Genomic DNA, 25,929 nt, shown 5'->3' on the forward strand with positions numbered 1-25,929 from the left:
GGGCCCGTTGACCAGGTGGCTCTGATGTAAAATGAAGACAAAGTGGCAGCTACCCCCAGCACCTGGAACTGGCTCAGCCAACAGTAGGTGCCCTACGGTTGAATGAATCAAGAAAGGGGCTTTGTCAGCTGCAGGGGTGCATACCTGCCCGGCCCCAGGGCTGGGGGTGAGTGTCCTGTCCAGAGACAGCGTGCAGCATGGCCACACCAAACCCCAGAGACCCGGGAGGGGTGATGGGTGTTTCTTCCAGAGGGGCAGGTGTGGGGGTGGTTCAGGGTCGAAGATCCCAGCCCCATTTCTGCAGGGGTGAGTAGGGAAGGGAGGGGGCCTGGGCATTGGATTTCCTCCTTCCAGACCCTCTCTCCTCCTTTCTCCATTGCCAACACTGGTCCCTGCCAGCCCTTCCCTTCCATGGATTGTGCTTGCCCGAGACCCAGTGACCCTGGACACAGCCACTGTCCCACCCAAAGCATGCTACAGACATCAGGGTGGGCTATAAGAGGATGCCAGAATTTCCTTATTAGTCACCCAACTGCTGGCCTCTGGAGCTGGTTTATTACGTTCCAGACCTCAGGGAGGAAGACAGCACAGGAAGCCAGGGCCTCGGCTGTAACAGCTCTGCCTCCCCCTGGCCTGATCCCTTCACTGCCCTGGGCCTCAGTTTCCTCATCTGTTTTTTGGGTTAAATGGGGTCATGGTGAGGATCATGGGAGAAAATGAAAAGCACTCAGCCCTGTGGCTGGCATATCCTAGAGGTCACCAAACCTTGACACCATACAGAGGCTTTCTACCTCCTGGGCAGGAGGAATTGGGGACCCAGGACGGAGAGGGATGGTGTGCTGTAGAAACCGGGGGAGCGGGCGCCCCTCTACAGGATCCCTCTGCCTGTAGAGTTTTGGAGGCTGAGCTTGGGTGCCGTGGAGGGTAGAGAAGGTGGCCATTGTGGTTGGCAGAAATTCCCCAGATGGACTAGATGTTTTAGAATGTACGTCAGCAAGAACATGGATTTGAGGTTTTAAAAACTGCATTTTCTGGAACCCCTGAGAGTTTTCAATCCCCTGGCTCCATACACCCACTTCTTAGATTCTCTGTTTGTATAGGGTTTGGAAAATCAATCCCTTGCTAGTGTTAGGAAGTTTTTCTAAAAATCATCACTCCTACTCTGTATGTGGATGGTGACGTGTTCTCCATGGGTCCCTGGGCAGTTAACGAGACAAAGCAGGTGTGGCCCTTAAAACTGTGCTGGCTGGTAGGAAGCCCCAGTAACTGTTGCCTGCGACTTCGTCATGGGCCTGGGTCACCCTCTTGGGACAGACCCCGTAGGATTTTTCCTCTTGATTCTGTTTCTCCCCAAATCCACGCGACGGCATGCAAGCCCTGCTTGCTGGAGACCTCTTCTTGATTTTGCTTTTTGGAAAGAAATCTCGTCTGATTCTCCTTCAGCGTTAATTTACAGTTTAATCAAACAAAGGCGGGGTGGTGAAGAGGCTGCGTAGGGAACGAAACCCTGCCTCTGCCTAGACTGGGGTAAATCCTCACGCCCCTTGAGTTTTAAGGACCCGGTGCATCCACTCTTTGCCTGCCCGTCCCTAGGGGACAGAAAAACATCTCCGGCTGTGGTTCCCCAGGTGTTGGCTCCGTCTCTCTCCCACCCCAGCCATCCCCCCTCCTCTTTTCCCTTCTCTCCCTTTCATTCCTGGAACAATTGTCCAGGCCAGTTCCTTTGGGCCCCTGCGCATTCCTGGCCAAAACCGAAAACCATTCTTAACCCCCATGACCAGGCCTGCAGTCGTTTTGTCTGGTATGTGGCGTCCGCCTGGGGTGGGGTGGGGGGCGTGCATGCTTCCAATTTATATCCCGGCCTGCCAGCCTCAAGGGGAGCAGGGGCTGGGGTGGGGGGAGGCCTGAAGGAGCAGGGAGTCCAGAACCACCAGATTTCAAGAGAAGAGAGAGAGGGCGAGGGAAGGACCACAGCTCAGAGGTCTCAGGCCAGGGGCACCAGGGGATTCTTGGTCAGGCCAGGCCCTGGCCCTTCACCTCCCCTCACCCCCACTTGTTAGCCATGTTGTGTAGATTTTGGATTTCACTCTGTATTTTATTTGGTTTATTATTATTTTTTAATGAGGTCAGACTGGAAATCCATCTGCCTGGGCTGGCCTGCCTAGGTTTGAAGGCAATTAAACTGGAGACTAACCTCTTAATTAGGGTTTCCCTGTGTAAATCTCATTTGATAAATTCCTATCATCCTTGGCTTTAACTCCAGCGAGGCCCTGAGAGAGGGGATTGGGCTCCCCCTGGGACCTCTAAATGAATTCCCCCAGAGAGGCCGCCCCTCTCTGCAAACGGGGCGCCGCCAGCCAGAGCCTCCCCCAGGAAAGGCTGGGAGAGAGGCCCCTTTCGGGGTTAATCAATCAGAAAACGTGGTGGTGCCTGGCGACTCCGCGAGCCTGTCTGCTACCTTTTCATTCTCCTGGTCCCCCGCCACCTCCCTTCCAGGTCTTTCATTTAAAAAAATTTTTTTTGGAGGGAGTGAACTGCACTCTGCTAAAGGAAATCTGCACCTCCCTTCTTTGCCATTCCCCGTCTACCCAACCTGTTTGTGTGGATGGTTAGGTTTTTTTTTCCTTCCCTTTTTTAAATGCAAGTGCGGCTGGGAGTGGAAATGTCAGGGGTCAGGCTTCAGGCAGCAGGGAGCAGAGGGGCGGCCTCAGCCGCTCTCTTTGCCTTTCTGGAGAAATCAGAGCTGAGCTTAACCCCTTGGAGCCCAGCGCCTGCCTGTGGGTCCTGGGCACCTCCTACTCTCTTCACTAGAGTTCGTGGATTTTGTCACCAGGACGCCTTTTTTAGGAATGGGGTGGGGCAGTCACAGCAGCCTCCCTTAGGTGGACCTGTGGTCCCAGCGGCATGTGCTGAGCACCTAGGGTGGGCTGGGGACTGAGCTCAGGTGCTAGCCATTCGGCCAGGCCACTGTCAGCATCCCAGGAGACAGGCCATTTTACAGATGGGAAAACCAAGGCCCAGGAGGTGTGATGTGGTAAGGCCCAGCTGATAACAGGTAGGGGTGGGATTCTGGCCCAGCCCTTCCTGTTCCAAACCCTGGATTCCCTAGTACCAGACCTCCCCCCTGTTCTCCCACCCCCCCCAACCTCTGGGAGCAAGAGGAGAGGCCCAACTCAAGGATGGTGTTTGGACTCCACACCACTTCGAAGCCATTAAAGGGGCAGGGGGCCCGTTTGAGAGCCGAACATGACTCAGCTGTGGCATCCTCATGCCCCTGTGAAGCAGCTGCTTCTATTAACCCATTTTACACGTGAGGTGGGTGAGGTTTGGAGAGGGAAAGGACCTGACTGTGGGTGTGGTTGGTGCCAGGTGGGAAAACCGGCTCTGCCCCCCATCTTTCTGCCCACTGGTTCAGGCTGTCCCTCCACCTGGAGATACCTCCAGGCCATGGAAACAGGAGAAGCAGTAGAGCTCAGGTCTACCTGGTCTCCTTCACCTGTGGAGTTACCCAAGGGCAATGGCATGTGGATGGTCTGAAATGGGGCTCAGGGCTCAGGGGAATGTGCAGGGGGCGGGCACAGGGCCTGGTCTACCTGTGGCTTAGGTCAACCCCTGGCTGCACTGCCCCCAGTCCACAGGGCCTATATGGTAGTGATCACAAATGTTATCGCCAAGCCTCAGTTTCCTCACCTGTGAAGAGAGGGTAATGGCAATATCATCCTCGTGGGTTCCGTGGGGAAGGACTGCACTGTCCATACACATAAAACCTATGATCAGTGACTCACACCTGGTGTCAATACACCTTCACTGTTATTATTATTATTTTTTATTATTTATTCTTAAGTATGGAGAAAAAAATGTAGGTCCCAATGTAGTCCCAAAGGGAACAAGCCCCAGGATATGACTGGTGCCTCCCCCTGCCCCTCAGATAGCCAGGAGTAGGAGGGTTTTCAGTGGGAGTCAATGAGGTCTGGGAGGTCTCGGAACCAGGGCTGTGTCACTCTGGGCAGCTCACCTCACCTCTCTGTGCTCTGGTAGCATGGAGCACATGCCACTTTCCTCAGTCGGAAGTGGGGTGGGTCTGGACCTGGAGTCAGCAGGGGGAGCAGAAGAGGGTTTGCTTCCTGCCCCTGCCCTTAATGGGTCAGTCAGTGGCTTTGGGACTCACTCTGCTGGCTGGGCCTCAGTTTCCCCGTCTGGAATGGGGAAGCTGCGGTGAAGCTGAGAGGAAGCCATACACCCAGACGTGTTTTGCAGCCTCCAAGAAAGCTGCTCAGATATGAGGGGTTATTATTAGAATAATTGAAAGTGGGATTGTTTCTCTGCAGAGAGGAGGGAAATCTGAGCACACGGCAGGCACAGCACCTGGGAGCTCCTGGTTTGTCCAGGGGTCCATTTGCTCGGTGTCTGCCCTGGAGAAGGCACCGTGGGGGTGGTGAGAGAGTCATGTAGATAAAAGGACCAAGAGGATGTTTGGGGTTCTGGCTTTTAGTCTTGGCACCTCTTTTGTTGTGTGGCTTTGAGGGAGTCTGCACCTCAGTTTTCTCATCTCTAAAATGGGTATAATAGACTTCCTACCTTGTAGGGTGGTTGTTTGGACTAAGTGAAGTGAGTCATTCAAGATGCCGGCCTGGGCTCCCAGGGGATAATGCATGTTCTTGGTCACTGGTCACCTGTCACCATGACAAAGACTCAGGCAGAGCTGAGCCTGGAAAGGTCTTTGGAGCCGCCTGAAGCGGAACTTGAATTCTCCCCTTGCCAGCCTGTGGCCTCCCTTCCTCCCTCCCTCTGAAACCAAAGCCCAGCATCTGTTTCCCCAGGAGCTGTTTAATATTCTGCCGCAGTAAAATGAACTCACTGGAGCCACCCGAAAACAGCTGAATGAACCCTGGGCGCCCGTCAGCCTTTCAGAGCTGCTCCAGACCCCCTCGGGCCTTGGGAGGCTGGCAACAACAGCAGCTGTGGGAGATGGGCCCCTCTCCTTCTTGATGCCCCAGGGAACCTGTGCCCCCAGATGGGGCTCCTGGAGCGCTGGGTGGGGAAGCTGGAGCCCGGGGAGGGGCGGCCTGGGTTTCCTGGCCTGTTCAGGGCCTCATCTGTACTTCTTGGCTCAGAGGTTCTGTGCGTGGGGCCTCCTTAGGGGGGTGAGAAAGCTTGTCCTTCCCCCAGTTCTTTTCCTGATCCTCTCCTACCCCAGCCTCAAACTGGGCCCCGTAGAGGCAGGAGGCCCCGGCCTCAAGTAGCACTGTTTGATGACAATGATGACAGGGATGCTGATGGTATAGTGATAGCAGCATCCAGTGAGCGCTCGCTGAGTGCCAGACACTGCAAGCGTGTCATCTGTGCTGTCAATCGACCTCTCAAAACCACTGGGGCAGTTTACTATTCTTATTCCTATTTGACAGATGAAGAAACTGAGGCCTAAGAAGTGAACTGGCTTATCTAAGATCACGCAGCTAGGAACTGGCCAAGCAGGGCTTCATCCAGAGCCCGGTTGTTTCCTTGATGGCACACAAATGTCTGCCCTTGGTCCTTTGGGACTCAATGACCTCATCTATAAATGGGGGGCAGGAGGGTCCTAATATGCTCATCTGCGGGGTTTTCTGAGGTTAAGTGATGTCATGCTGTGGAGCATTATTTTTTTTTAATTCTCCCCTGAGGATATTTTTTCCATTGCTATTCAGAGAGAGTGGAAGGGAGACAGAGAGAGAGAAACATCGATGTGAGAGAGACACATTGATTGGTTGCCTCCTGCACATGCCCTGGCCAGCGCCAGGGATCGATCCTGCAACTGAGGCACGTGCCCTTGGCCACAATGAACCTGGGACCCTTCTGTCCACAGGCTGATGCTCTAACCACTGAACCAAACTGGCTAGGGCCTGTGGGGCATTTTGAACAGGCATACAGTTGGTGCTCACTTAAGTGCTAGCTGTTATCATTACTTGATCACTGTATCACCCGTGGCTTGTTCGGTCCAAATCTCAGCTCGCTGTCCCTGTCCCCATCCCCAGTTGCTCCTGCGTGCCTCGATTTTCACCCTAGCTCCCTCAGAAAGCCAATGGTAATAAAGTGCTTCCAGGTAGAAGCTGAATTAATTTTATGTAATTATCCCTGATAAAATTAAACATTACTTGCAATTAGTCTTGGGCAATTTCTCTATTGAGAGGCAGCAAAGCAGTAGGGTGAGACTGGGCTGAGTTGGAGCTCACTGGGCCTGGTACTGGGCCTGTGGGCATCTGGGTATGAGCTGCCCCATCAACGTCGCCTTCACCAGAACTTAAACCCACAGCGGTGATTTTCCCCCCAGGCAGAGAATGCTGGGGAGGGCCAGGTGGGAGCTTGACACAGCCCCTTTCCACTGTCATTATATCTGAGGAACCTCAGCTAGAGTACCGGGCTTGGTTTTTCCAGCAGGTGGCCTGACACGTGTCTTGTCCCACAACCTTTCTGGACTATCCCAACAGTGGATCTCCAGAAATAGAATCCAAGGTTTGCTGTTTTCTCTCCATTGTTCAAGTCCCAGCAACACCATTTTCCAGCTGTGAGATTTTTGGCCAAATCACTTCTTTTCTTTGAGCCTCAGTTTTTCTCATCTGTAAAATGGGGATAATGTTGGCCATCCAATGAGTTACTGAGGGGGTCAGCAAACTTTTTCTGTAAAGGATCAGATGATAAATATTTTGGGTTTTTCGGGCTATCAAGTCTCTGCCACATTTACTTAACTCTGCCCTTGTCATGGAAAAGCTTCTACGATGTACAAATGAACAAGTGTGGCTGTGTCCTGGTAAAACTTTATGGACCGTGGTATTTGGATTTCATATTTTCACTTGTTAAGAAATATTCTTTTGATTTTTTTCAACCATTAAAAATGTAAAAAAAAAAAATTCTTAGCTTGCAGGCTGCTAAAAAGAAAACCCCAAACCAAAACTCAGGTGGTAGGCTGTATGTAGTTTGCCAGCCAGTGAATTCATACATGGAAAGTGCTAAGCACAGTGCTGGGCACAGAGAACAGACTACTCTGATTATTTTCTGGACTTGAAATACCTTTTATTGGTATATTTAAGAGTAAGTTCAAAACAGGTTTGTACTGTGGGGTTTGGGTGATGATGTTAATCACCCCTTTTTACTGTTTATACGGCATCTGTACATTTTTTTGGTATGTGTTCTTTGTCCAAGGCAGGACTTATTACCCTCATTGCAGGGAGACTGAGGCCCAGAAAGGGAAAGTGCCTTGTCCAAGGTCACACAGCTGGAAAGAGGCAAAGGTGGGACCTTTGCCTAGCCGAGGGCCTGTCTGGGAGGGCCCCAGGGTCACTTCTGGCCGTTTGTGTGCTGGAAAGCTTGCTGTCTGGGAGGCAGAGTTCTCCTCTAAGCCTCAGTTTCTCCACCTGGGATGGCTGCCCTTCCAACCCCTGTCTGTCTACTAGAGTCCCCGACTGAGTACTTACTGAGCGGTGGGTGGTAAGGCTCTCTTCCCATCCTCTTTATAGTGGTTCTGAAATCCAGGTTACACCCAACCAACATTTTCTCCACCTTGTGGCAAAGGACTGTGGGATCTGTCTACTGTGCTGGCCAGAGAGGACTTTGGGGGGCGGGAGTCTTGTAGGCTGAGGCTAGGGATTGTGTTCATGGGCTGGGGTGAGGACTGTGAAATCCTGAGTGGTCAGCAATGAGTGCCAGTTATCAATATCAGATTATGATTGCCACTTAGTGATTATGTGACCTTGGGTGGGTCCCCTCGGTTCTTTGGATTTCCTTTCACTCAATATCAAGAAAATGGGGCTATTCACGCATACATTGTAAGTTGTCACAAGAATAAAGGTGAAGGCTGAGGCTTGGGGCTGGTCACATAGCAGGTGATCATTACACAGACATGTTTGTTATTATTATTGCTATTATAATCACCATTCTCCCTACTCTTCCACCACTGCATTTCCAGGCCCCTTTTTTGAGGATTGTGAACTTTGACTATCCAGAGCTTTAATAGGGGGGATGAGACAGGAGAATAGGAGGCGGGAGGCTCGAGTTTTAATCCTGGCCTGGCCTGGACTCACCGTCTGACCTTGGGCAAGTCACTTGATTTCACTGGGCCTCAGGTTCCTCCTCTCCGTGGTTGGACGAGGCCAGATTTACAGATTCACTGTCACGTGCTAATCTGGATGGATTACTTCTGGCCACCGGGAGCATTGTGTTGAGCAAGACTCTGAGGCTGTGTCTGGGTTCCTCTGGACGGAGTCTGCAGTCGATAAGCAATGTCTGCTCAAGGGGAAATAAGTCTTGGTGGGAGCCCCAGGTGGTTGATAATCCTAACCAAGATGACCCTTGTGGCTCCTCCGGCCCCAAATTGACCTCAATCTATGGAGCCTTCTTATTTGAAAAATGACGGGGGCTTGGCTTTCGTGAGAAAATTGGTAGTCAGGGCAGTTGGGGTGAGACTTTGTAGATTATGAATCTAGACGAGCACTGTCAGATAGGACTTTCTGTGATGATGTCCCGTATCTGCACTGTCCTATACAGTGACCAGTAGCCACAGATGGTGTTGAACACTTGAAATGTGGTTAGTTGTGAAGGGGGAATTGATTTTTAAATTGTATTTCATTTTAAATTTAAATTTGAAAAGCCACTTGTGACCAGTTTTAGATTCCCAGAGCCCCTGAGCCTATAGGAAAAAGGAAGGTGTTTCCAGATGTAGAGTTGGTGGGCCAAGAGGGGAGACAGGATGACAGTCTTTAGGAGAGTAGGAATCCGTTTTTAGTCTTTCCTTCCCTCCTTTTCTCTCTCTTTCCCCGATCCCTCTCCCTTCCTCTCCGCCTGATGTGCAGCAAAAGTAGAAGAGTTTTTGGAAACTGCCTTGGCTTCATCCTGCCTGGTCGCTCACTAGCTGTGTGGCGTTGGGCAAGTCACCCTACCTCTCTGAAACCGTTTCTGCATTCTTTATAAAGGAACAACATGTGTACACACAACCAGCCAAACAAAAATGCAACGGCAAACACTTAAGGAAAAAACAAAGGACTAATAGTCCCTCCCTCTGAAGGTCAGCAGGAGGCCCTGATGCAGTTGTATAGATGAACCGCTTAGAAGGGAGTCTGGGATGTGGTTCCCTTCCCTGGAAAGATAGAAAAAAGATAAGACGGTGTCAGAGCTTTGGAGGGTAATCAAAGTGATTGCCATGCCTGGTGTCAACTTAAAACTCATCCCAGAGGTTACCCCAGTGGGTCCAGACTCGGGGTCACTAGGCAGGCACTGTGGGCTGGGTGGGAGTATTGGATGGGGGCCTCCCTGGGTCATATCCTTGGGCAGGAGAAAACTCCTGCATTCGTCAGCTGACCCCCTGCCCCCCCCCCCCCGAGATTTTCTCTCTATTAAAGGCACCTGCATCTTAGAGTTTTCTCATATTGAGTTGGGGTTCTAGAGAGTCAGTGGATGTGATTTCTGGATGGTCTGTGGGAGGGTGTGGCCCCTCTCAGTACACTTTGAGGAGGAATGGTGAGCAAACCTCCCAATGAAGCCTTTTTTTTTTTTTTTTTTTAAATATATCTTTATTGATTTCAGAGAGAGGAAGGGAGAGAGGGAGATAGAAACATCAATGATGGGAATCATCATTGATCGGCTGCCTCCTGCATGCCCCCGACTGGGGATCGAGCCCCCAACCCTGGCATGTGCCCCTCCCTATGAAGTCTTGTTTCACTGGTGCCCAGGAAGCCTTGAGAAGCCCCTACTCAGGCTGGTCTGCAGGCCCAGCTGATGTGGTCTGAGTCTTCCTAATTTTAGTGATTTTTTTAGGGTTCGTTCCTGCTCCCAGGAATTGATGCAGTCAGCATATATTGGGTGAGAGCCTACTATGTGTCAGCTGCTGGCACCACCGTGGTGAATAGGAGAGACAAGGCCCCTGATTTTGTGGAACTCACATTCTGGAGGCTGTGGCGGAGAGCAGGAACGATTATGAGAAGTTGGGGTTAGCACCGGGCGTTACAGTGTTGAGAGGTCTGGAGGGACCTACCTGGGGAAGGAGGCCGTGGAAGAGTCAGCTAGGTGAAGGAAGTCACAGTACTGGTTGAGCAGGAGGGGAGAGCCAGCCGGGGCAATGGTGCTGCCGCTTGGTGACTGTACTACAAAGTGTTGTCAAACCTTCTGAGTGAGGAGAGGACTGAGTGCTGGCTGGGCAGCCAGGCTTGAACCCTCTGATCCGGTCTTCTTCTGCCCCTGACTTAGCCTTCTCTGGCCTCAGTTTTCCCAACATACAGCACCAGCCAGCCCGGTGTTTCTAGGGCCCAGTTCTGCCTTCCTCAGAGGACCCCAGGGACAAAGGGCTGTGATCTGTGCCATGGGAGGAGAGGTATTGGGTCTTAATCCTGCTTCTCTGTGCCTGAGACATAGGCCAAATCCGGAAAATCCTTCTAAGAAGTGGGGTGTGGGTGTTGCAAAATGTGTCATGTCTCGTGTTCTGGGGAAAATGTGACAGAAGGTGAGGCCAGGGCCGATTTAGTCATTTATCCCTCACCTGTGCCCATTTCTTCCTACGCGCCCTGCCTGGAAGCAAGGTGGTAGCCCCTGCCTTCCCTGGGAGCCCACACCCCACTTCCCAGATCCACCCCAGAGATGTATACTCAGGGCGCTAGCAGGCGCAGTGGGAACATTAGGGACAAGCCAATCCCCTCTCCTGCCTCCAGGGTACAGATTAGCCAACATTTCCCATCAGTTCACAGCATAATTTGGGGTAGGGACCACCAACCTGGATGGCCTCTTAGGTCAGAGTCACAGGCCTGGCATCTGGGACTCCCGCTGCTTACAAAGGGGATGGCAGACCAGAGAGGGCAAGTAATGCACCTGAAGTCACACAACCAGCTTCTGGCAAAGTTGGGCCTCAGTTTCCTGGAGTAGGGGAGGAGAGCCCAGCCTGGAGGGAAAGCAAATTGGGTGTTGTTTGTGGCAGACACACCTACCTCTCTGCAAAAAACCGAGGCCTGATCTGTTGGAACCCTTAGGCGATGGGGGCTGAGGATGGGCGTGGCAGCTAATGGGCAGCCCTGGAGCTTTGTTCCTTATTGTTTTGAAGGGAGTGACCAGTTCCTTCTAAGCCCAGACTAGCTTCTGCTGCCCCACCCAGATCAGGCGGACTCTACCCAGGCGTTAAGAAGGCACAGGCTCTGGATTTACACAGACCTGGTTTGAATCCTGGCTCTCCAGTCTCTAGCTCTGTGACCTTGGCCCGCGTAGGGCTGTGGCGGGGATAAGTGAGATCAGCCAGTGAGCAGACCCTGGGCAGCTCAGATCCTGCTTGCCCGGCCTGTCACTGTCCACTTTGCCCATCACTCTGTCCTTCCCTGGGTCAAGGCTGAGCGAGGCCGTGCAAGGAGTGAGCCCTGAGGCCACCCAGCTCCCCTGGCCTGACATGTCCAAGTTTTTCTTCCTTAGAGAGTTTACCTTTTCCCCCTTTTGCTGCATTTATGGACACATTCTGAAATGATATTTCTTTTTTTTTTTTTACAACCCTCACGTTCCCCAATCAATGTTTTAATGATTTTAAAGTAGGGAGGCAGGGGGTTTCTGCTGTATTTGGAGAAGGGAGACCCGGGCCCCAGTGAACAGGGAGGACATTTCTGATTCCCTGAGGGTCACAGCGCGAGTGTTCGCAGATCAGCAGTGTGGTTTACACATAAACACATATCTAGGGAGCGTGTATTGAGTGCCTCCTGGGTTCCTGGCTTCTCCTTCCTACTTGTGTGAACTTGGACAAGTGATGCCACTTTTCTAGGCCTCCGGTTTAGGCAAACTATCAGGAAGGAGAAAACTGAGGCTTGGAGAAGTTCAAGTCCTCAGAGCTGAGGCTAAAACCTGGGCGCTCCGGACTCCCTGCACAGTGCTCTCTCTGCACGCGCACCACTGTGGACGCGGTCAGGAGGAAGGTGCAGGCTGAGGGGTCTGTCCGCGGCCCCCCTCAGCCTGTCACATCTCGGCAGCAGGCAGACCAGGAGAGGCCCGGGGGGTGCGCAGGGCTGCATCTGTCACAGGTCACTGGCCACGTGGCCGGAGGCACCAGGAGAAGGAGTCCAGCCGGGCTCAGGCTGGGGTTAGGGGCCTGCCCCGTCCGTCCTGTGGACTCCGGTCCTCGTGTGCCACCCTTCGTGTCACCTCCATCAGGGCTGGGGAAGGGCTCGGAATTCGGCCCCCCCCCGCCCGCCCCCAGCGCTGGCCGCCTGCTCCCAGAGATGCTCTCGCTGCTCCGCCTCAGTGGAGCCCTCAGCCAGTTCTCAATCTAAATGACAGTCGCCCTCAGCCAAGTCAACTCCAATTAATTTCCGAGGGCGTCCAGGGGCCGGCCGAGCCTCTCGCAGACGGAGCGGCTCTAGCGCCTGGCGTGGGCTCCTCCACCCTCGTGGGGCCCGGGAAGGTGGGGTCCCAGGGGGCCCCTTCCAGCCATTGGTGGGGGGCCCTCCCTGCCCCTCAGGAGCCCCCGTGCATGCCGTGTGTTGTCCCCTGTCAGATGGGGCTGATGTGGAATCTCTCAGGCAGCACCCATGGGGAAAGCATTGAACGGGCCTCGGGTTTTGTCTTTGGCTACTCTGTCACCTGGGTCATTTTTGTCCCATTGGTGGGCGTCAGGGCCCTTTCCAAAAGTTAGAGTGTTGACCTCAGAGAAGGAGAGGGGAAGAGAGGAAGGGAAATGACAAGAGACATAGAGAGATTGAGAGAGCATGGGGGGTGGGGACAAGACAGAGATGGAAAGAGGGAACAGGGAGGGGTAGGACCTACCACTTTGGTCCATGACATTTTACTTTTTCATGTGACTTTGATAAAAACCAGACACTTTGGCCTCAGACAGACCTGGGAATGACTCTGTCTCTGCCATGGGTCGGCTTTGTGACTGGACCAGTGACGTTCCTCCCCGAACCTCAGTTTACTCTCCTGTAAAATGGGCTGGAGTGTGGGGCCCTCTCTCCCTGGGTGTTAGGGTGACCTGATGAGAGCAAACGAAGCCTGGCCTGTAGGGAGCCCAAGGTCAGGGTTCGCTGTGACAGCCCTGGAGCTGACCGGCATAGAGACGTGGTCAGGTCCCTTTTTCTGTTTCGCAGTTGTCATGGTGATGCCATTGCTAGAAGTTGATGGGAGGGCAGAGAAGGGGTGGGGGATACAGATAGAAAGCTGGGCTGAGGAGCGGCCAGTCCCCTGACCCCTATGAAATGCCCAGGTGGAGTGTCACTCAGGCTGCCAGCTCTCTGTCCCTGATCCCTGGTTCCCGGGGCTTAGGTTAAGGCATCTTAGTGTCTCTCATTTTGGGAGGGCCCCAACCTTCTGTCTGCATTGAATGTAAAATCTCATTGCCGCAGTGGGATAGAGTCGGGGGGTTGTACATCCATCTACCACCCTTCATTTTGGAGAGGATCCTAGAGAGCCCTGGCTGGTTTTGCTCAGTGGTTAGAGCATCAGCCCTTGGACTGAAGGGTCCTGGGTTCAATTCTGGCCAAGGGCACATACCTCGGTTGCAGGCTCAACCCCCAGCCCTGGTCAGGGGTGCATGTGGGAGGCAATCAATCAATGCGTCTCTCTCACATCGATGCTTCTCTCTCCCTCTCTCTCCCTTCCACTCTCTACAAAAAAGCAATGGAAAAAATTTCCTCGCATGAGGCTGAAAAAAAAAAGAAAGCCCAGAGAGGGGGAGCGACTTGCACAAGTCACACAGCTAGCAGGTGAAGAGCTGGGATGAAAATGTATCATTTATTAAAATATGTAACAAATCTTTATCAGGTGCCTCCTGTGTGTCAGGGACCAGAGAGACAGCTGGGAGCCACATGGGTGTCCAGGCCGGGCTCCTCTGATCTTTCCAGGAGGGAGTGTTATCTGCTTCTACAGATGGGGAAACTGAGGCTCAGCAGGTTGAACTTGCGCAAGGTCACAGAACTGGTAAAGAGTAGAGTGGGATTTAAATCTAGGCTTCTGAATGCAGACTAGGGGCTCCCCCAAAGCTGCCGAGTGTTGGGGAGGAGTCGAGTGGGAGTTTGGCTTTGCCGTTTTTCTGCTTGGTTGGTGGCTGTGTAGGCCCCCTTTGTGCTGCCTGACATTTAGTGTAGATTTTCTGTCCCTGCCCCTGAGCCTAGAGTCGGCGAGTCCCCGTCTACCACATGGCCCAAGATAGAGCATGGCCAGGCACTGGGGTGGGGTCCTCCTTGGGGTTGTGTGGCCCTGAAGAAGGATTCCAAATGGGTGTGGGGACCAGTTTCACTGGGGTTGGTTCCCCCACATCCCCAGCAGTGGGTTATTGAAGATGGGCCTCAGTGCTGTATAAAAAGCCTTGTGACTTCGCTTACCACTGGGCAGGACACTTTACTTCTCCTCTGACAGCTGTTGACCATTACCTGGTGTGATAGAACCTGGGGTGATTCAGCAAGGAGCTGGATGCTAGCGTTATCCCATTTTGTGGAGAAAGAAGCTGAGGCTCAGAGAGGGAACGTGACTTGACCAAGGTCAACCTGCTGGGAAAACGTCCTAGGCACCTAGATGCAGACCTTGGTCACCTGACTTCAAAGTCCCCCACGATGTTTTCCATCTTTGGCAGCCTGTGGCCGAGGGGCTCTGAACTCAGGACCTCCCTCTGCCAGGGTGAGGTGTGTCAGCACATTCCTGCAGCACATTCCACATAGGCAGTGGCTGCCAGTCTCATTACCATGAGGGGGGCTGGGGGCGGGGTGCCACCTGAGAGCAGGGAGTGGGGTTCGTGTATATGCCTCAGAGTAGGGGCGTTGGAGAAACATCGACACAGGGCTGACAGCCAGGTGGGATGGTAGGAGTGAGCAGGGATAAGAGGGGAGGGTGTTCCAGGCAGAAGAAACATCAGGACCAGAGGTGCGGAGCTGGAAGGATCAGGGTTCCCACGAGGGACTGTATAGCTGGGGCACTGAGAGATGAGGCTGGAAAGAGACTAGGTCATGTGAAGCCAGGGACTTTATCCTGGGGGCACTGGGGAGCTATGGAAGGTTTAAGCAGTAGAGAAGGTCTGCTCTGGCTGGTGCTTCAGGAAGCTCACCTGGCTCACAGGGAAAATGGGCTTGGGGACCAGCGTGGAAGCAGAGATAGTAGCAAGGCCACTGTTGCAGGCATGAGACAGTGGGGACCTTGACCAGGGTGGGGACAATAGAACAGGAAGCAGCCTCTTCCTTCCCTGGTACTTGGACTCTGGGGCATGGGAAAGAGTGAAGAGCGACATTCAAGGCCCAGGGCTTGCCTGGGTGCAACGCCCAGCCTTTTTTGGAGATGAGGGATAGCAACCACGGGAGTCTGGGGACACGATGCGTCTGAGGGACCTAAGGGACTCCCAGGCTGCAGGACAGAGGTGTCGAGAGGACGTGGTTCAGCCTTGTGGCTCCCAGGCCTGCCTGTGCTTCTAGGCCCAGTGGCCCAGCCCCCCAGCTGAGTGGCAGCTGTCACAGATACCAGCGTCTCCCCCGGTCAGGTCCAAATAAAGAAAAAACCAAAATACATTTCCCTTTGTCGGAATCCAGCGAGGGTGAGTGGGGCGAGAGTCATTTGCTATTGTGTTCTGGGGCCCACACTGCTCCTTACATAAGCTTGGAGTTAAAAATACACACGGAATTCTAATTCGCCTGCTCTGCCTGGGATCGCATCCCGGGTACCCAGCCCCCACCCCCCAGTCTCGGAGGGCAGGGGTGGGGCGGGCCCCTGGGACCCACGGAGATGAAGAAACTGTCCCATAGCACAGAGCTGGCACATGGCAGCCCCAACTCTGGCTGCCTCCAAAGCCTGGGGCTGTTAGAGAATAGTAAGTAATAATCCTGAGAGCAGCACACCTTTTCTGCAGGTTCATCATGTGCTAAAGTCTTCACCTGCATTATCCGATTAATCCTCCAATGGCCTGTGAAGTAAGTTCCCATTTACAGCCAGGTTCCCAGCTTGCCCAGGCCACACCCCACCCTGGATTAGCACCCAGGGACTCCTTGACCTGGGTACTAGTTGGAGCCCACTTTTGACTCCCACCGTCTCCACCCTTCCTTTTGGTGGGCGGGGGGGACAGGAGGAGGCCAGGCAGAAGTCCCCTTTCTGAGGGTTGGGGGACAGAGCAGTGGCTGCAAATCCCACAGAGGTAGTACTTCATGTGTGGGGAGTAGCAGCTGCCCCCAGCGAGTTCACCACACCTGAGCACGTGGCTCCCCCACGTTGGAACCCAGTCCCAGGAACGTTGAATGCGGAGCAAGGTGGTGACAAGGCCTGTCTCGCTGACTTGAAAAAAGAAAGAAAAGTTGGCCTCCTGGGTGGGCTGCAACTCCAGAATTGAAATTAACCGTGAGATGTCCCCAGGTAAACAAATGCGTGTCTTTTCCCTTCTCCCTTCACCCTGGTCATGCCAGCAAAAGGGTCACTGAGCTGACCCTATGGGTCCCTATTCGGGCCTGCAGGCTGGTCAACAGCGCAGGGCCGCGCCAGGCTCCCAGCGTTGGCAGGAGCGCGCTGCATGCTCGGCGGCCTGCTAAGCCCTTTCCTTGGATCATTCCTCCTAACTGCCTCCGTGGCAGCCAGTTCTGTTATTTCCCCCATTTCTTGGACTGAAGTTCTGAGAGCCCAGATGATGTGAGCAGAGTCCTGTGCTCCACAAGCGGCAGGCGCTATCCCTGTCGGACCCCGTAAGAGAACTGGAATCACCTTCCTTAGTCACGCGCTCGCTTTTCTGGCCCCGCTGTGGCCCTCTCCTCCCTTTCATGGAAGTTACTGTCCCCGTTGCGGATGGAGAGGCGCCGAAGACAACGTATCCGAAGCAGGGCTCGTGATCTCGGGGGTGAGCAGGAGGCCGCCGGTACCTCCATAGCGTGATGCAAAGTTGGTGGCAAAAACGATTGAGAAGAGAACTGTGGCATCCAGCGAGGGGGCGTTGGGGAGGGCTGGAAGGATCGGCGAGGACTTGTGCACATGAAGAAGGGGGGAGATTATGTGGTGACTGATGTGGTCCCTTCTGGCCAACAGGAGGATGTCCTTAAAACTACCCGAGTCCTTCCTTGCTGGGTACACACTCTATCCTGTGAATTAGAAACCCCTCACCTTGGCCCCTGTGCCACCTGCTCGGGGTGAGGCACAGTCAGGGTGATACATTTTGAGTTGATGACACCCCTGCCTCCCTCTGGGACTGGCTCCCCCACCCCCGACATGCACGATATCATCAGCTTTTTTATGGTCTCCCCCAGCTTCTCTGCACAGGGAACAACAGGAATCACCACCCTAAGTTATAGATGGGGAAACTGAGGCCCTGCAGTTAGGGGCCAGCTGCCCAGGTATGGGGGATCCAGGAATCCACCTTGACCTGACCCACCGCTAAAAATCCTGGGCCGAAAGGAGAGGGCAGGCCTCATAGGTGGTAACCTGGCGCCAGGTGACCCCTGGACAGCTCCCTGCTCCGTGGAGCCTCAATCTTCCCATCTGTCAAGTGGGGGTGAGAGTCACTTCACTGTCAGCACGTAGGCCCCAGCTGAGTGCCGGGTGCTGCTCTGAACATACCGAGCCTGGCCCTCCCCATGCAGCCACAGTCTTATGGGGGAGGCTGACAGCTAACAAGTGGAAAACATGACAACACCCATCAGGTTCCATGGTGTCTGCCTGTGCCAGCGCTGAGTAACTCCAGGGTCTCCCCTCAGTCCTGGGAGGTAGGTGAGGGGGAGGTTTATCTCTGGGTCCTGGCGTGGGGGGCCAGCGTGCCTGCCGCCCCAGGAGCAGAGACTGAGGGCCTCTCGGGAGCTGGGGCAGGCCCTGACTTGAGGCGGCTTCCGCAGGACTGATTTATCGGCAGCCACTCAGCAGCCTGGGGGAGCTGCGGTCCTAGGGCGTGTTGGGTCCCCCCAGCTGGAATGAATCCGGTGGGAGGATGAGTTTGGTCATGCTTGGGTTGTCAAGAACTGAAGAATAATATTCTCTCTTAAAAATATTCCCCGTGGATACCAAACTCTTGCTCGTCCCAGGCAGAGGCTGGGGAATCCTGCACCAGTGCTCTGTGACGTCAGGCAAGCCCCTCACCCTCTCTGAGCCCCAGGGGCTTCCTTGAAAGTGGGGAAAAGGGTCACCCAACTGCTGGGCTTGTGAGGGGATGGAATTAGATAAGTGTTCAGCTGTGTGCTGATTAAATCCACCTTACGTAAGAAGAGCAACTGTCTTGGGTGTTGGCGTAGAACTTACTTCTGAGTCATCTATAACTTGGGAACAGAGTATCTTTAGGAAATCTGGCCGTTTCGGTCAGTCTGGCATCATCACTCAGCAAACCCAGGTCGCAGAAAGAGTCCCTAAGTCTCCTTGTAGCTCAGAAAATGCTGATGCCCCTTCACGACCCTGGCACTGCAGCCTCAGAGCAAGGGGACCAGATGGCAGGAGCTTGGGTCTGGGTCTTGTTTTTCTTTAGCGGTGCAAACATTAGCAAGAGGTTTCTTGTCTGTAAAATGGGCACACGTGTTGCTGTGTTGGTTCCTGAAGATCATGTGTGTAAAGTGACGTGAGGAACCCCTTTCAGAATTGCTCTCTTTGGCAGACGCCGTCCCTCTTGCCAATCCAGATCTTGCAAGGCTTGGAACAGAATGCCTTTGGGGGTGCTAAGCAGTGGAGTGTCACTGGGAGCAAGTCAAGCGTAGGTTTGAAAGCAGAGGTGTGAAGGCTGCGTCAGCATTGCTAGAATCCAGGGCTTGCTGTGCGCTCGGGACCCTGAGGCTGATGCCACTAGCTTCTGGGTCATCTTCTCCCCGGGGAGCCTGGCTGCGGTGTTTGTGGCATCCCAGCTTCACCACTGCTAACCAGCTTTGAGACCTCAGGTTTCTCCTGTAAAATGGGATGAAGACGCCAATTTGATGGACAGGAACGTGTCTGTCTGGCCATTCCCAAGAAGGGGAATGAGGCTTGGGGGCTTCTAGATGGCTGCAAGGACCCCTCACCTTCTGACCTCCCCAGATACTAACAACAGTCCCAGTGGCCCTCTCTGGGGATCTCTCTGTATACCAGGCCGTGACAAGGCCCCAAGGGAGATGACATCACCCCGACTTCAGTAATGAGGAACTGAGCCTAGAGAGGGAAAGTGGCAGACACCTAGCCACATAGTGGTGAGACTGGGATTCAAGCCCCAGTCTGAGACTCCAAAATGACTGTGCTATGACTGTCTCCTGGCCTCCTCAGCAGGAGGAAGACAGTGTCTGCCTTGTTTCCTGCTCGATCCGCGGGGCTAGCACCACACCTGGCACATGGTGGGGACTCCATAAAGGCTTATTAATTGAATGAATGAGGGAAGGAGCAAAGGAGAGAACCTTCCTCCCCAGCCCCAGCTCCTCTCAACATCCCAAAGCTGAGTGTCTCTAGGGCTCCAGGGTGGGGGCCCCAGACCCTGTTAGTCACAGCCCGGCTTTGGCTGCCTGGGCCCGTTCTTCTGGGAGGATTTTCTCAGCTCCTGAGGGAGGCCTTGCTCTTAATCCCAGAGGGTGAGATGGGTGAGGTAACTCCTGCCTGGCACAGGGCCCTGGCTGGGCCTGTGCAGCATACTGAGGAGGGTGGGCCAGTTTTGGAGTTCAGTATCTGGGTGTGCTCTCTTGGCCCAAGCTGAGCCCTCACCCCCAATTCCAGCTTTTCTCACATCTACTGAATCAGAAATTCACCATCAGCCCATCTTCAAACCCAACTGTGCCCCTTCCTGGCTATGTGACCTTGGGCAGGTCACCCCTCCTCTCTGAGAGTCAAGCTGTATAAAAGGAGGTTAATGAGAATATTCATCAATATACAGTGGGTCTAACAGCAGAACCATTGGTCACCAGCCACAGTAAGTTAGCAATCCTCCAAAATGACACCTCCATTCCTTCCCTCCTCAGAACTCCCAGTTCTTGCTCGCATTGAGTCTAATTCATACTAAGGTGTGAATGGCTGTCAAACTACTTTCCCCTTCAAGTGTGTCTAACCCTGACATCACTACGATCTGTGGTGTTTCTGGTGCTGTGTGACTGAATGAGAAGGAAATGGAGGGGATTTTTCACTAAGGGGGTAGGGAAGGAATAGACTCCCTCACCCTTACCGCCCAAAGTCCCTTTATGCAGCAGTTGGGGATGGGCAAAGGGCAAAGGGGGAATCCGGACTTTTAGTCTTTACTGCTCTGAGCAATTTGGCTCCTTGTTAAGGAAGTTCCCAATACATAGTAGACCCTTAGCAAATGTTTTTCTGGAAGATGACAAGAGAATTGGCTGTGGTCTGGACCTGGACAGTTTTCCTGCCAGCCTTTCACTGCATCTAAAGAACTCCTACACATCCTTCAATGCCCAGTTCAGATGCTCCTTCTCCAGGAAACCTTTCCTACTTTGTTCAGGTCCAGTGAAACTTTTGGGAACTCTAGTTCATCAGAGATGGGCAAACCCTGTCCAACAATCCTATTTCCCAAGGGTGGAAAATTGTGACCCAGGAGGATGGCTTCCCTTGCCTGAGGTCTCACAGTCGAATCAAAGGCAACGGCAGGGGGATTTTACCTAAACACCTCTGGACCTCTTCAGGAAGCCTGTAGGCATGAAACGAGAACACAGACACTGCCTCTATTCTCGTGCCTCTCCCACTCTGCCCCCAGTCGGGCCTCCCGCGGAGCCGAGCTTGCTGCTAACATCCTCTCTTCCTTCTTTCCCTGCAGCCCATGACCTCCCCGCGAACAAGGCCTCAGCAGCCCAGCCTGGCAGCCACTTGCAGTGCCTGTCTGTCCACTGCACAGACGACGTGGGCGATGCCAAGGCCCGAGCCTCCGTGCCCACCTGGCGGTCCCTGCATTCTGATATTTCCAACAGATTCGGGACATTCGTGGCCGCCCTAACTTGAATTGACGAGAATGCCCCCTCTCCCGCCAGGCCCTTCCCTCCCCCCTCTCTCTCCCTCCTCCCCACCCCCTGACCCCCACCCCTCTTGATAATTTGAAAGGGCCACTATTGCTGAGTGGATGAATTATTTTCTAGATTGGTACCTGCTTAGTGGCATATGGACCGGAAAGGGTTAATTTAAAGGGAAAAAAAAAAAAAAACCTCAAAAAATTTTTTTAAAAGAGAAACTCTGTCTGCCACAGTATGTTACCAGTGTTAACCCTGCTGCAGTTAGCAAACTTTTGCTTAAGCCTTTCCCTGCTAGATAATTCCCGTTTTTCTGTCATCTTGGCATACGTTTTTTAGATGACCTCTCTCTTTGTTTTATTTCCACGCTGCTGTATGTCCAAGTATCGTTACTTCATAATCAGACAAGAGTTGCTTTCCTTTTTTAATCTCTTTTAGTCTTGCTCCTCTCCCCACCCCCGCCGTTTTTTTCGCTTTTTTTTTTTCTTCCCCTTTTTTTCTTTTTGCTTTTTGCTTTGTTCACTGCTTATTAAAATGGAAATCCTGGAGCAGAGTAGTTCTGGAATATTGCCGGGTGAAAGTCAAATTGTCATCACAATATTATATATTGACATCCAACTGTCATCAGGCAGGCAGGAGCCAAACAATGAATGCCCCCCTTAGGTATTCCACCGGGGATTTTGTTTTGTCTGTTGCCTAAGAAAATAGAGAGAGAGAGAGAGAGAGAGAGAGAGAGAGATTTTCTTTCTGACAAACACACGCGCAGCCTCCAGCTCCCTTCTCTCTGCCGCTGGAAACTGCCCCTCTCTGCGATCGAGGTGATGACTGTGGGAAGGAGTCAGAGAATTTGACAGTGGTGTTTTCTCTCCTTTGCTGGGCCTCTCCTCAAATGCCGGGGCTCTGAATTTTCACGCTATGCTGAGCAGCCCCGGCCTGCGTGGGGGATGGTGGCCTTCCAGTTTGCAGAGTCCGTGGGGCTGGGGGCTCCAGACTCCAGCTCTGCTGCAGCCAGGCTGCTGGGTCTTGGGTGCTGGAGTCGGGAGCGCATCAGTTCTTAACCCTTGATCTTTCCTGACAAGCTGTTCCTAGCCCTGCATCCCTAGGGAAGGAGGGGGGACTTGGTGGATCTCCCCCACCTTTCCCAGTCGGTCCCTGCTCCCATCTATTTTATCACCCCCAACCTGGGCAACCCCCCGCCCTGGAAGGGATGAGGGAGCCCCAGGCTCAGCTGGCTGAACCCCCCTCTCCAAGCCTGGGAATAGCTCTTGGCCGGGTTTTGCAGACTGCTGAGGGCCAGAGCGGGGAGAAAGGGAACATAGCTCATGACTTTGATACCCGGGCCTTGTTTTTTGAACCCTGCAATTCCCCCCCCTCCCTTTTGATTTAATCTCACTCTATTGCAAAATTAGAGCCACATCCCATGTGTCTCATGAAGAAATGACTTCTCCTTTGAGAAGTGATGAGGGGCGGCTGGGTGAGCAGGGCTCCTGGACCCAGTGAGGCATGTTACCTGGTCCTCCCAGAGCGGTGGTTACCAGAGGCTCACGGTTGACAGGAGCGGGCACCTTTGGGTGCTGTTGATGCCTACGAAGGGCTTGAATGATTTATGGGGGGATGGGGGGCACTGAGACTCCAGGGTGGGTCAGACAGGAAGTGGTGGATATCACTTCACCCAAATCGGCGACCCATATTTTATTTGTTTTTGTTAGCGACCACGTCTTAATAAATTCCCCAGTCTGAGCCTCCCCCCTTCCCCCCCAGGTCCTCAGTTTGCAGACCTGGCTTTTTTTTTTTTAGCAGGTGACCTGAAGGCTTTGGGCTCACCATACAACACCCACATTGTTTATTTCAAAGAACTTTTCAGCCAAGGGAGAAGAGCGTCCAGAAAAATCTCGCTCTTTCCATAGCCCCCTCCTTCTTTCCTTCTGCCGGCCTTTTTGGCTCAGGTCAGAGTCTGGACAGTGTGAGGTTCTGGCCTGGACAGTCTGACCAGGGGCTGACCCCCGGCCCGCAGGAGCAGGCGGTGTGAACTGATCAGAAGGAGGTGTGAGCTGATTCAGTTCCTGAGCTCTGCCGCCAAAGGAGAGAAAAGGGGAGAGATGTCCCCCCTCCTGCCCCCCGCCCCTGCCACCAGCTGCAGGAGAATCAGCCAGTCTGAGCAAAGCCCCATGCCCCCTCTGATTCTGCCATGTACAGCTGTCTGAGAGCTTCATCATTTTATTTTTTTTAAAACAGGAACGATTTCTCCTTAATTGCTTAAGGCCGGGGAGCCAAGTGTCTTGACTTCTGTCTTTGACTTTCCCTGCGTTGAGTCCATCAGCACTTGGCCACCAGCTAGCTCATGGTCTTAGCAACCTCGGAAACCCCTGAAGTTTAAAACTTTCTCGCTCCCCATGACCCCAGAATGGAACAGCTTTAAAAATAGCCTTAAGCAAAAGGATGTTATTTCATTAAATTTGGTTAAATGGAAAGAATAAAAGCAAATTAAAAACACACCCAGCCCACGAGACTCCGAACACTGGTAATTGGTACTGCATAGCAAACTCTTTGGGAAAGAAAATGAAACGTTATTGCACATGTAAAATATGAAAACTTAACTCTGCTGTGTGTTAGGCAATCCTGTAATCTTTTTTGACTCTTAAAAGAAATTCATTTCTGAAATGCTTGGTTGGAAGACTGTGACAATAGCTCATGAAATTGAGTGTTATTTTTTTCTTTCTTTTTTAAAAAAATATGTAAAGTGCAGTCTTCTGTATTCATGCATATTGTATATACCTGTATATGTTTTCCTGAGCAGCTAAATAACAATAAATATGACGTTAATGGTGACTGTGGTACATTTGTGGGTGGGGCTCGCTTTGTTTTTCCCCACCCCTCCCCTTTGTGTGTAGGTCTTTTTTTAAAATCCACAGGGGATGGGAGTATAGGCCTGGATGCTGCAGTTTCTGTGTGTGAGTGTGTGTGTGTGTGTGTGTGTGAGAGTGAGTGTGCATGGGTGTGTTGATGGTAGTCCAAGCGGGGTAATCCCAGGATTTCTCCACTCAGCATTATTGACATTTGGCAGGGTAACTGTGGTGGGGTCTGTCCCGTGCACTGTAGGATGTTGAACAGCATCCCCGGCCTGAAGATGCCAGTAGCATCTCTTCCCCTTACACCCCGTCTCATGACAATAAAAACATGGGCCAATGTTCCCTGGGAGGCATCTGAGAGCCACTGGTGTCTGATTAATGCAGGAGGGGAGACCCAGGTGGCTGTGCTGTGTAATGGTTATTTTTTGGGTCTTAGAGCTCAGTTTCAGAAATCAGTAAGCTTTGTATCCTCCTGCACATTACGCCACTTCTCAGTTCCTCTTTTTTCCTGCCTGTGAAATGGGTCTAACTTGTGGAGTTGTTATAGAAGACAATACAGTATGTGTGGACACAGCACATAGGAGGGCTCCAAACGCATAAATTGTTAGTGTCGAGCCATGATCAGAGCATGGCGCAGCCGACAGCGTTTTGGAGTCTGTTTATCTTGGGTGGGTTGCTGCTTCCTCCGCTTATAGCCATGGGCTGTTGTAGACAAGTGGTTTTCACCCAGTCTCCATTTTCTTGTCTCGAAAATGGAGCAAATAATATCTAGCTTGAAGGTTTCTGTGAGCACCAACCAGCCCTGTTTCAGGCCCTGTAGAAGCTCTGGCTGTCCCATGGGCCACCCTGTGGGCAGTAGCTTCACTCTGCCACCTGCAGTCTTAGGCTTGAGGCCACTGCAGAACCTTAGTCTACAAAGGGGAGAATGGAGGGAAAAGGTAGACAGGTTAAAAGGGAAGGAAATATGCACAATAGCCCATGGTACAAAGAATGGAAGATACTCTGAGAGATCCATGAACCCCATGTAGGAGGCTTGGGGAAGACTTCCTCCAGCAGGTCATGCCCAGGTGGGGTTTTGAAGGATGACTAGGAGTTCATCCCAGCATATACATTGACCCTAATTTGGCAGAAAATTTTGTTGTATTTCTTCCCTTCAGCTTTTAAAGTTTTCTTTATATGTACAATGACCTATTTGTCAGAATAGAAAGTTTTAAGGACAAGGCCTCTATATTCACTTTAATTTGGTGGAGCTTAAAACTCTCTTTAACCTTTAAAGGTCTCCTGCTCAAAGTGACAGTGGTATATGATCATGTTCGGTACCCAAGGAAGGGAAGAAACGTGAAAGAATGATGAGCCGTTGGTGTGGGCATTTGGGAGGCTAGAGGTTGGTGTGAAATGAATGGATGAGTGAGTGAATGAATTCACCTCTCAGAGGACCCAGGACCAAATGGGGCTCATGACATGGGGCTGTCACATCGGGATGGATATTGGTACTGGGGCTCCAGCAGCAGGCTGGTACATCTTGCAAGTTGGCCTTTTCATGTTGGTAGAGAAACTCCATCTTAACCAGACGTCCCACCTCAGAATGGCTGCCTCCTTCTCAGGCGCCCACAACTCCAGAGGGCTGAGAGGCTGTCTCATGGGAGGGGGTGGAGGACTAGTCAGGGGGACCCTCAGCCCTTGGAGAGCTAGGGGCAGGTGTAAGAAGGGTGCCCCATCCCACTTTCTTTGAACAAAGATTAGAAATATTCACAAGACCCGAGTGAAACACGGATTTCTGTAACTGACAAGGGGATCAGCAGGAAGGACCTCACCTGGAGCACCCCAGTTGGGTGTCGTGGAGACCTGAGCTGGAAGTAATTGAGGGTGAGTACAAAACTCTGCAATCACATATTAACACAGTGCGATAGGATGGATTTAAGACCCCGATTCTGCCATTATGTCCTGTGGGCCTGACCCAGGAACCTTGGGAAATTTTTGTTATTGATATGAAATTTACACAACACAAAATTCTCCATTTTAATGATTTTAACGTGCACAATTCAGTGGCTTTTAGTATAGTCACAGCGTTGTGCAAACACGATTCCTATCCAATTCCAGAACATTCTTATCACTCAAAAAAAGAAACCTCATAGTCATTTTCCGTTCATCCCAATTATCCCCTTTTCTAGCCCCTGGCAACCACTGATTGACTTTCTGTGGCTTTGCCTATTCTGGACATTCCATATAAATGGAATCCTCCTGATTCGTGGCCTTTG

General features: G+C 52.5%; 1 protein-coding gene across 1 annotated transcript in view; it reads left to right on the top strand.

Moving 5' to 3' along the window:
- Positions 1 to 21,453, top strand: part of MN1 (MN1 proto-oncogene, transcriptional regulator) — a 42,609-nt gene extending 21,156 nt beyond the window's left edge. The window contains exon 2 of the mRNA XM_087828371.1: positions 20,636 to 21,453. Within this exon, the coding sequence (XP_087684497.1) occupies positions 20,636 to 20,817 (182 nt within the window). The 3' untranslated portion in view covers positions 20,818 to 21,453. The remainder of the gene's footprint in view (positions 1 to 20,635) is intronic.
- Positions 21,454 to 25,929: the final 4,476 nt, after the last annotated feature.

This window comes from Miniopterus natalensis, chromosome 20 (genome assembly GCF_054644295.1).
Source record: "Miniopterus natalensis isolate mMinNat1 chromosome 20, mMinNat1.hap1, whole genome shotgun sequence".
Lineage (NCBI taxonomy): Eukaryota > Metazoa > Chordata > Mammalia > Chiroptera > Miniopteridae > Miniopterus > Miniopterus natalensis.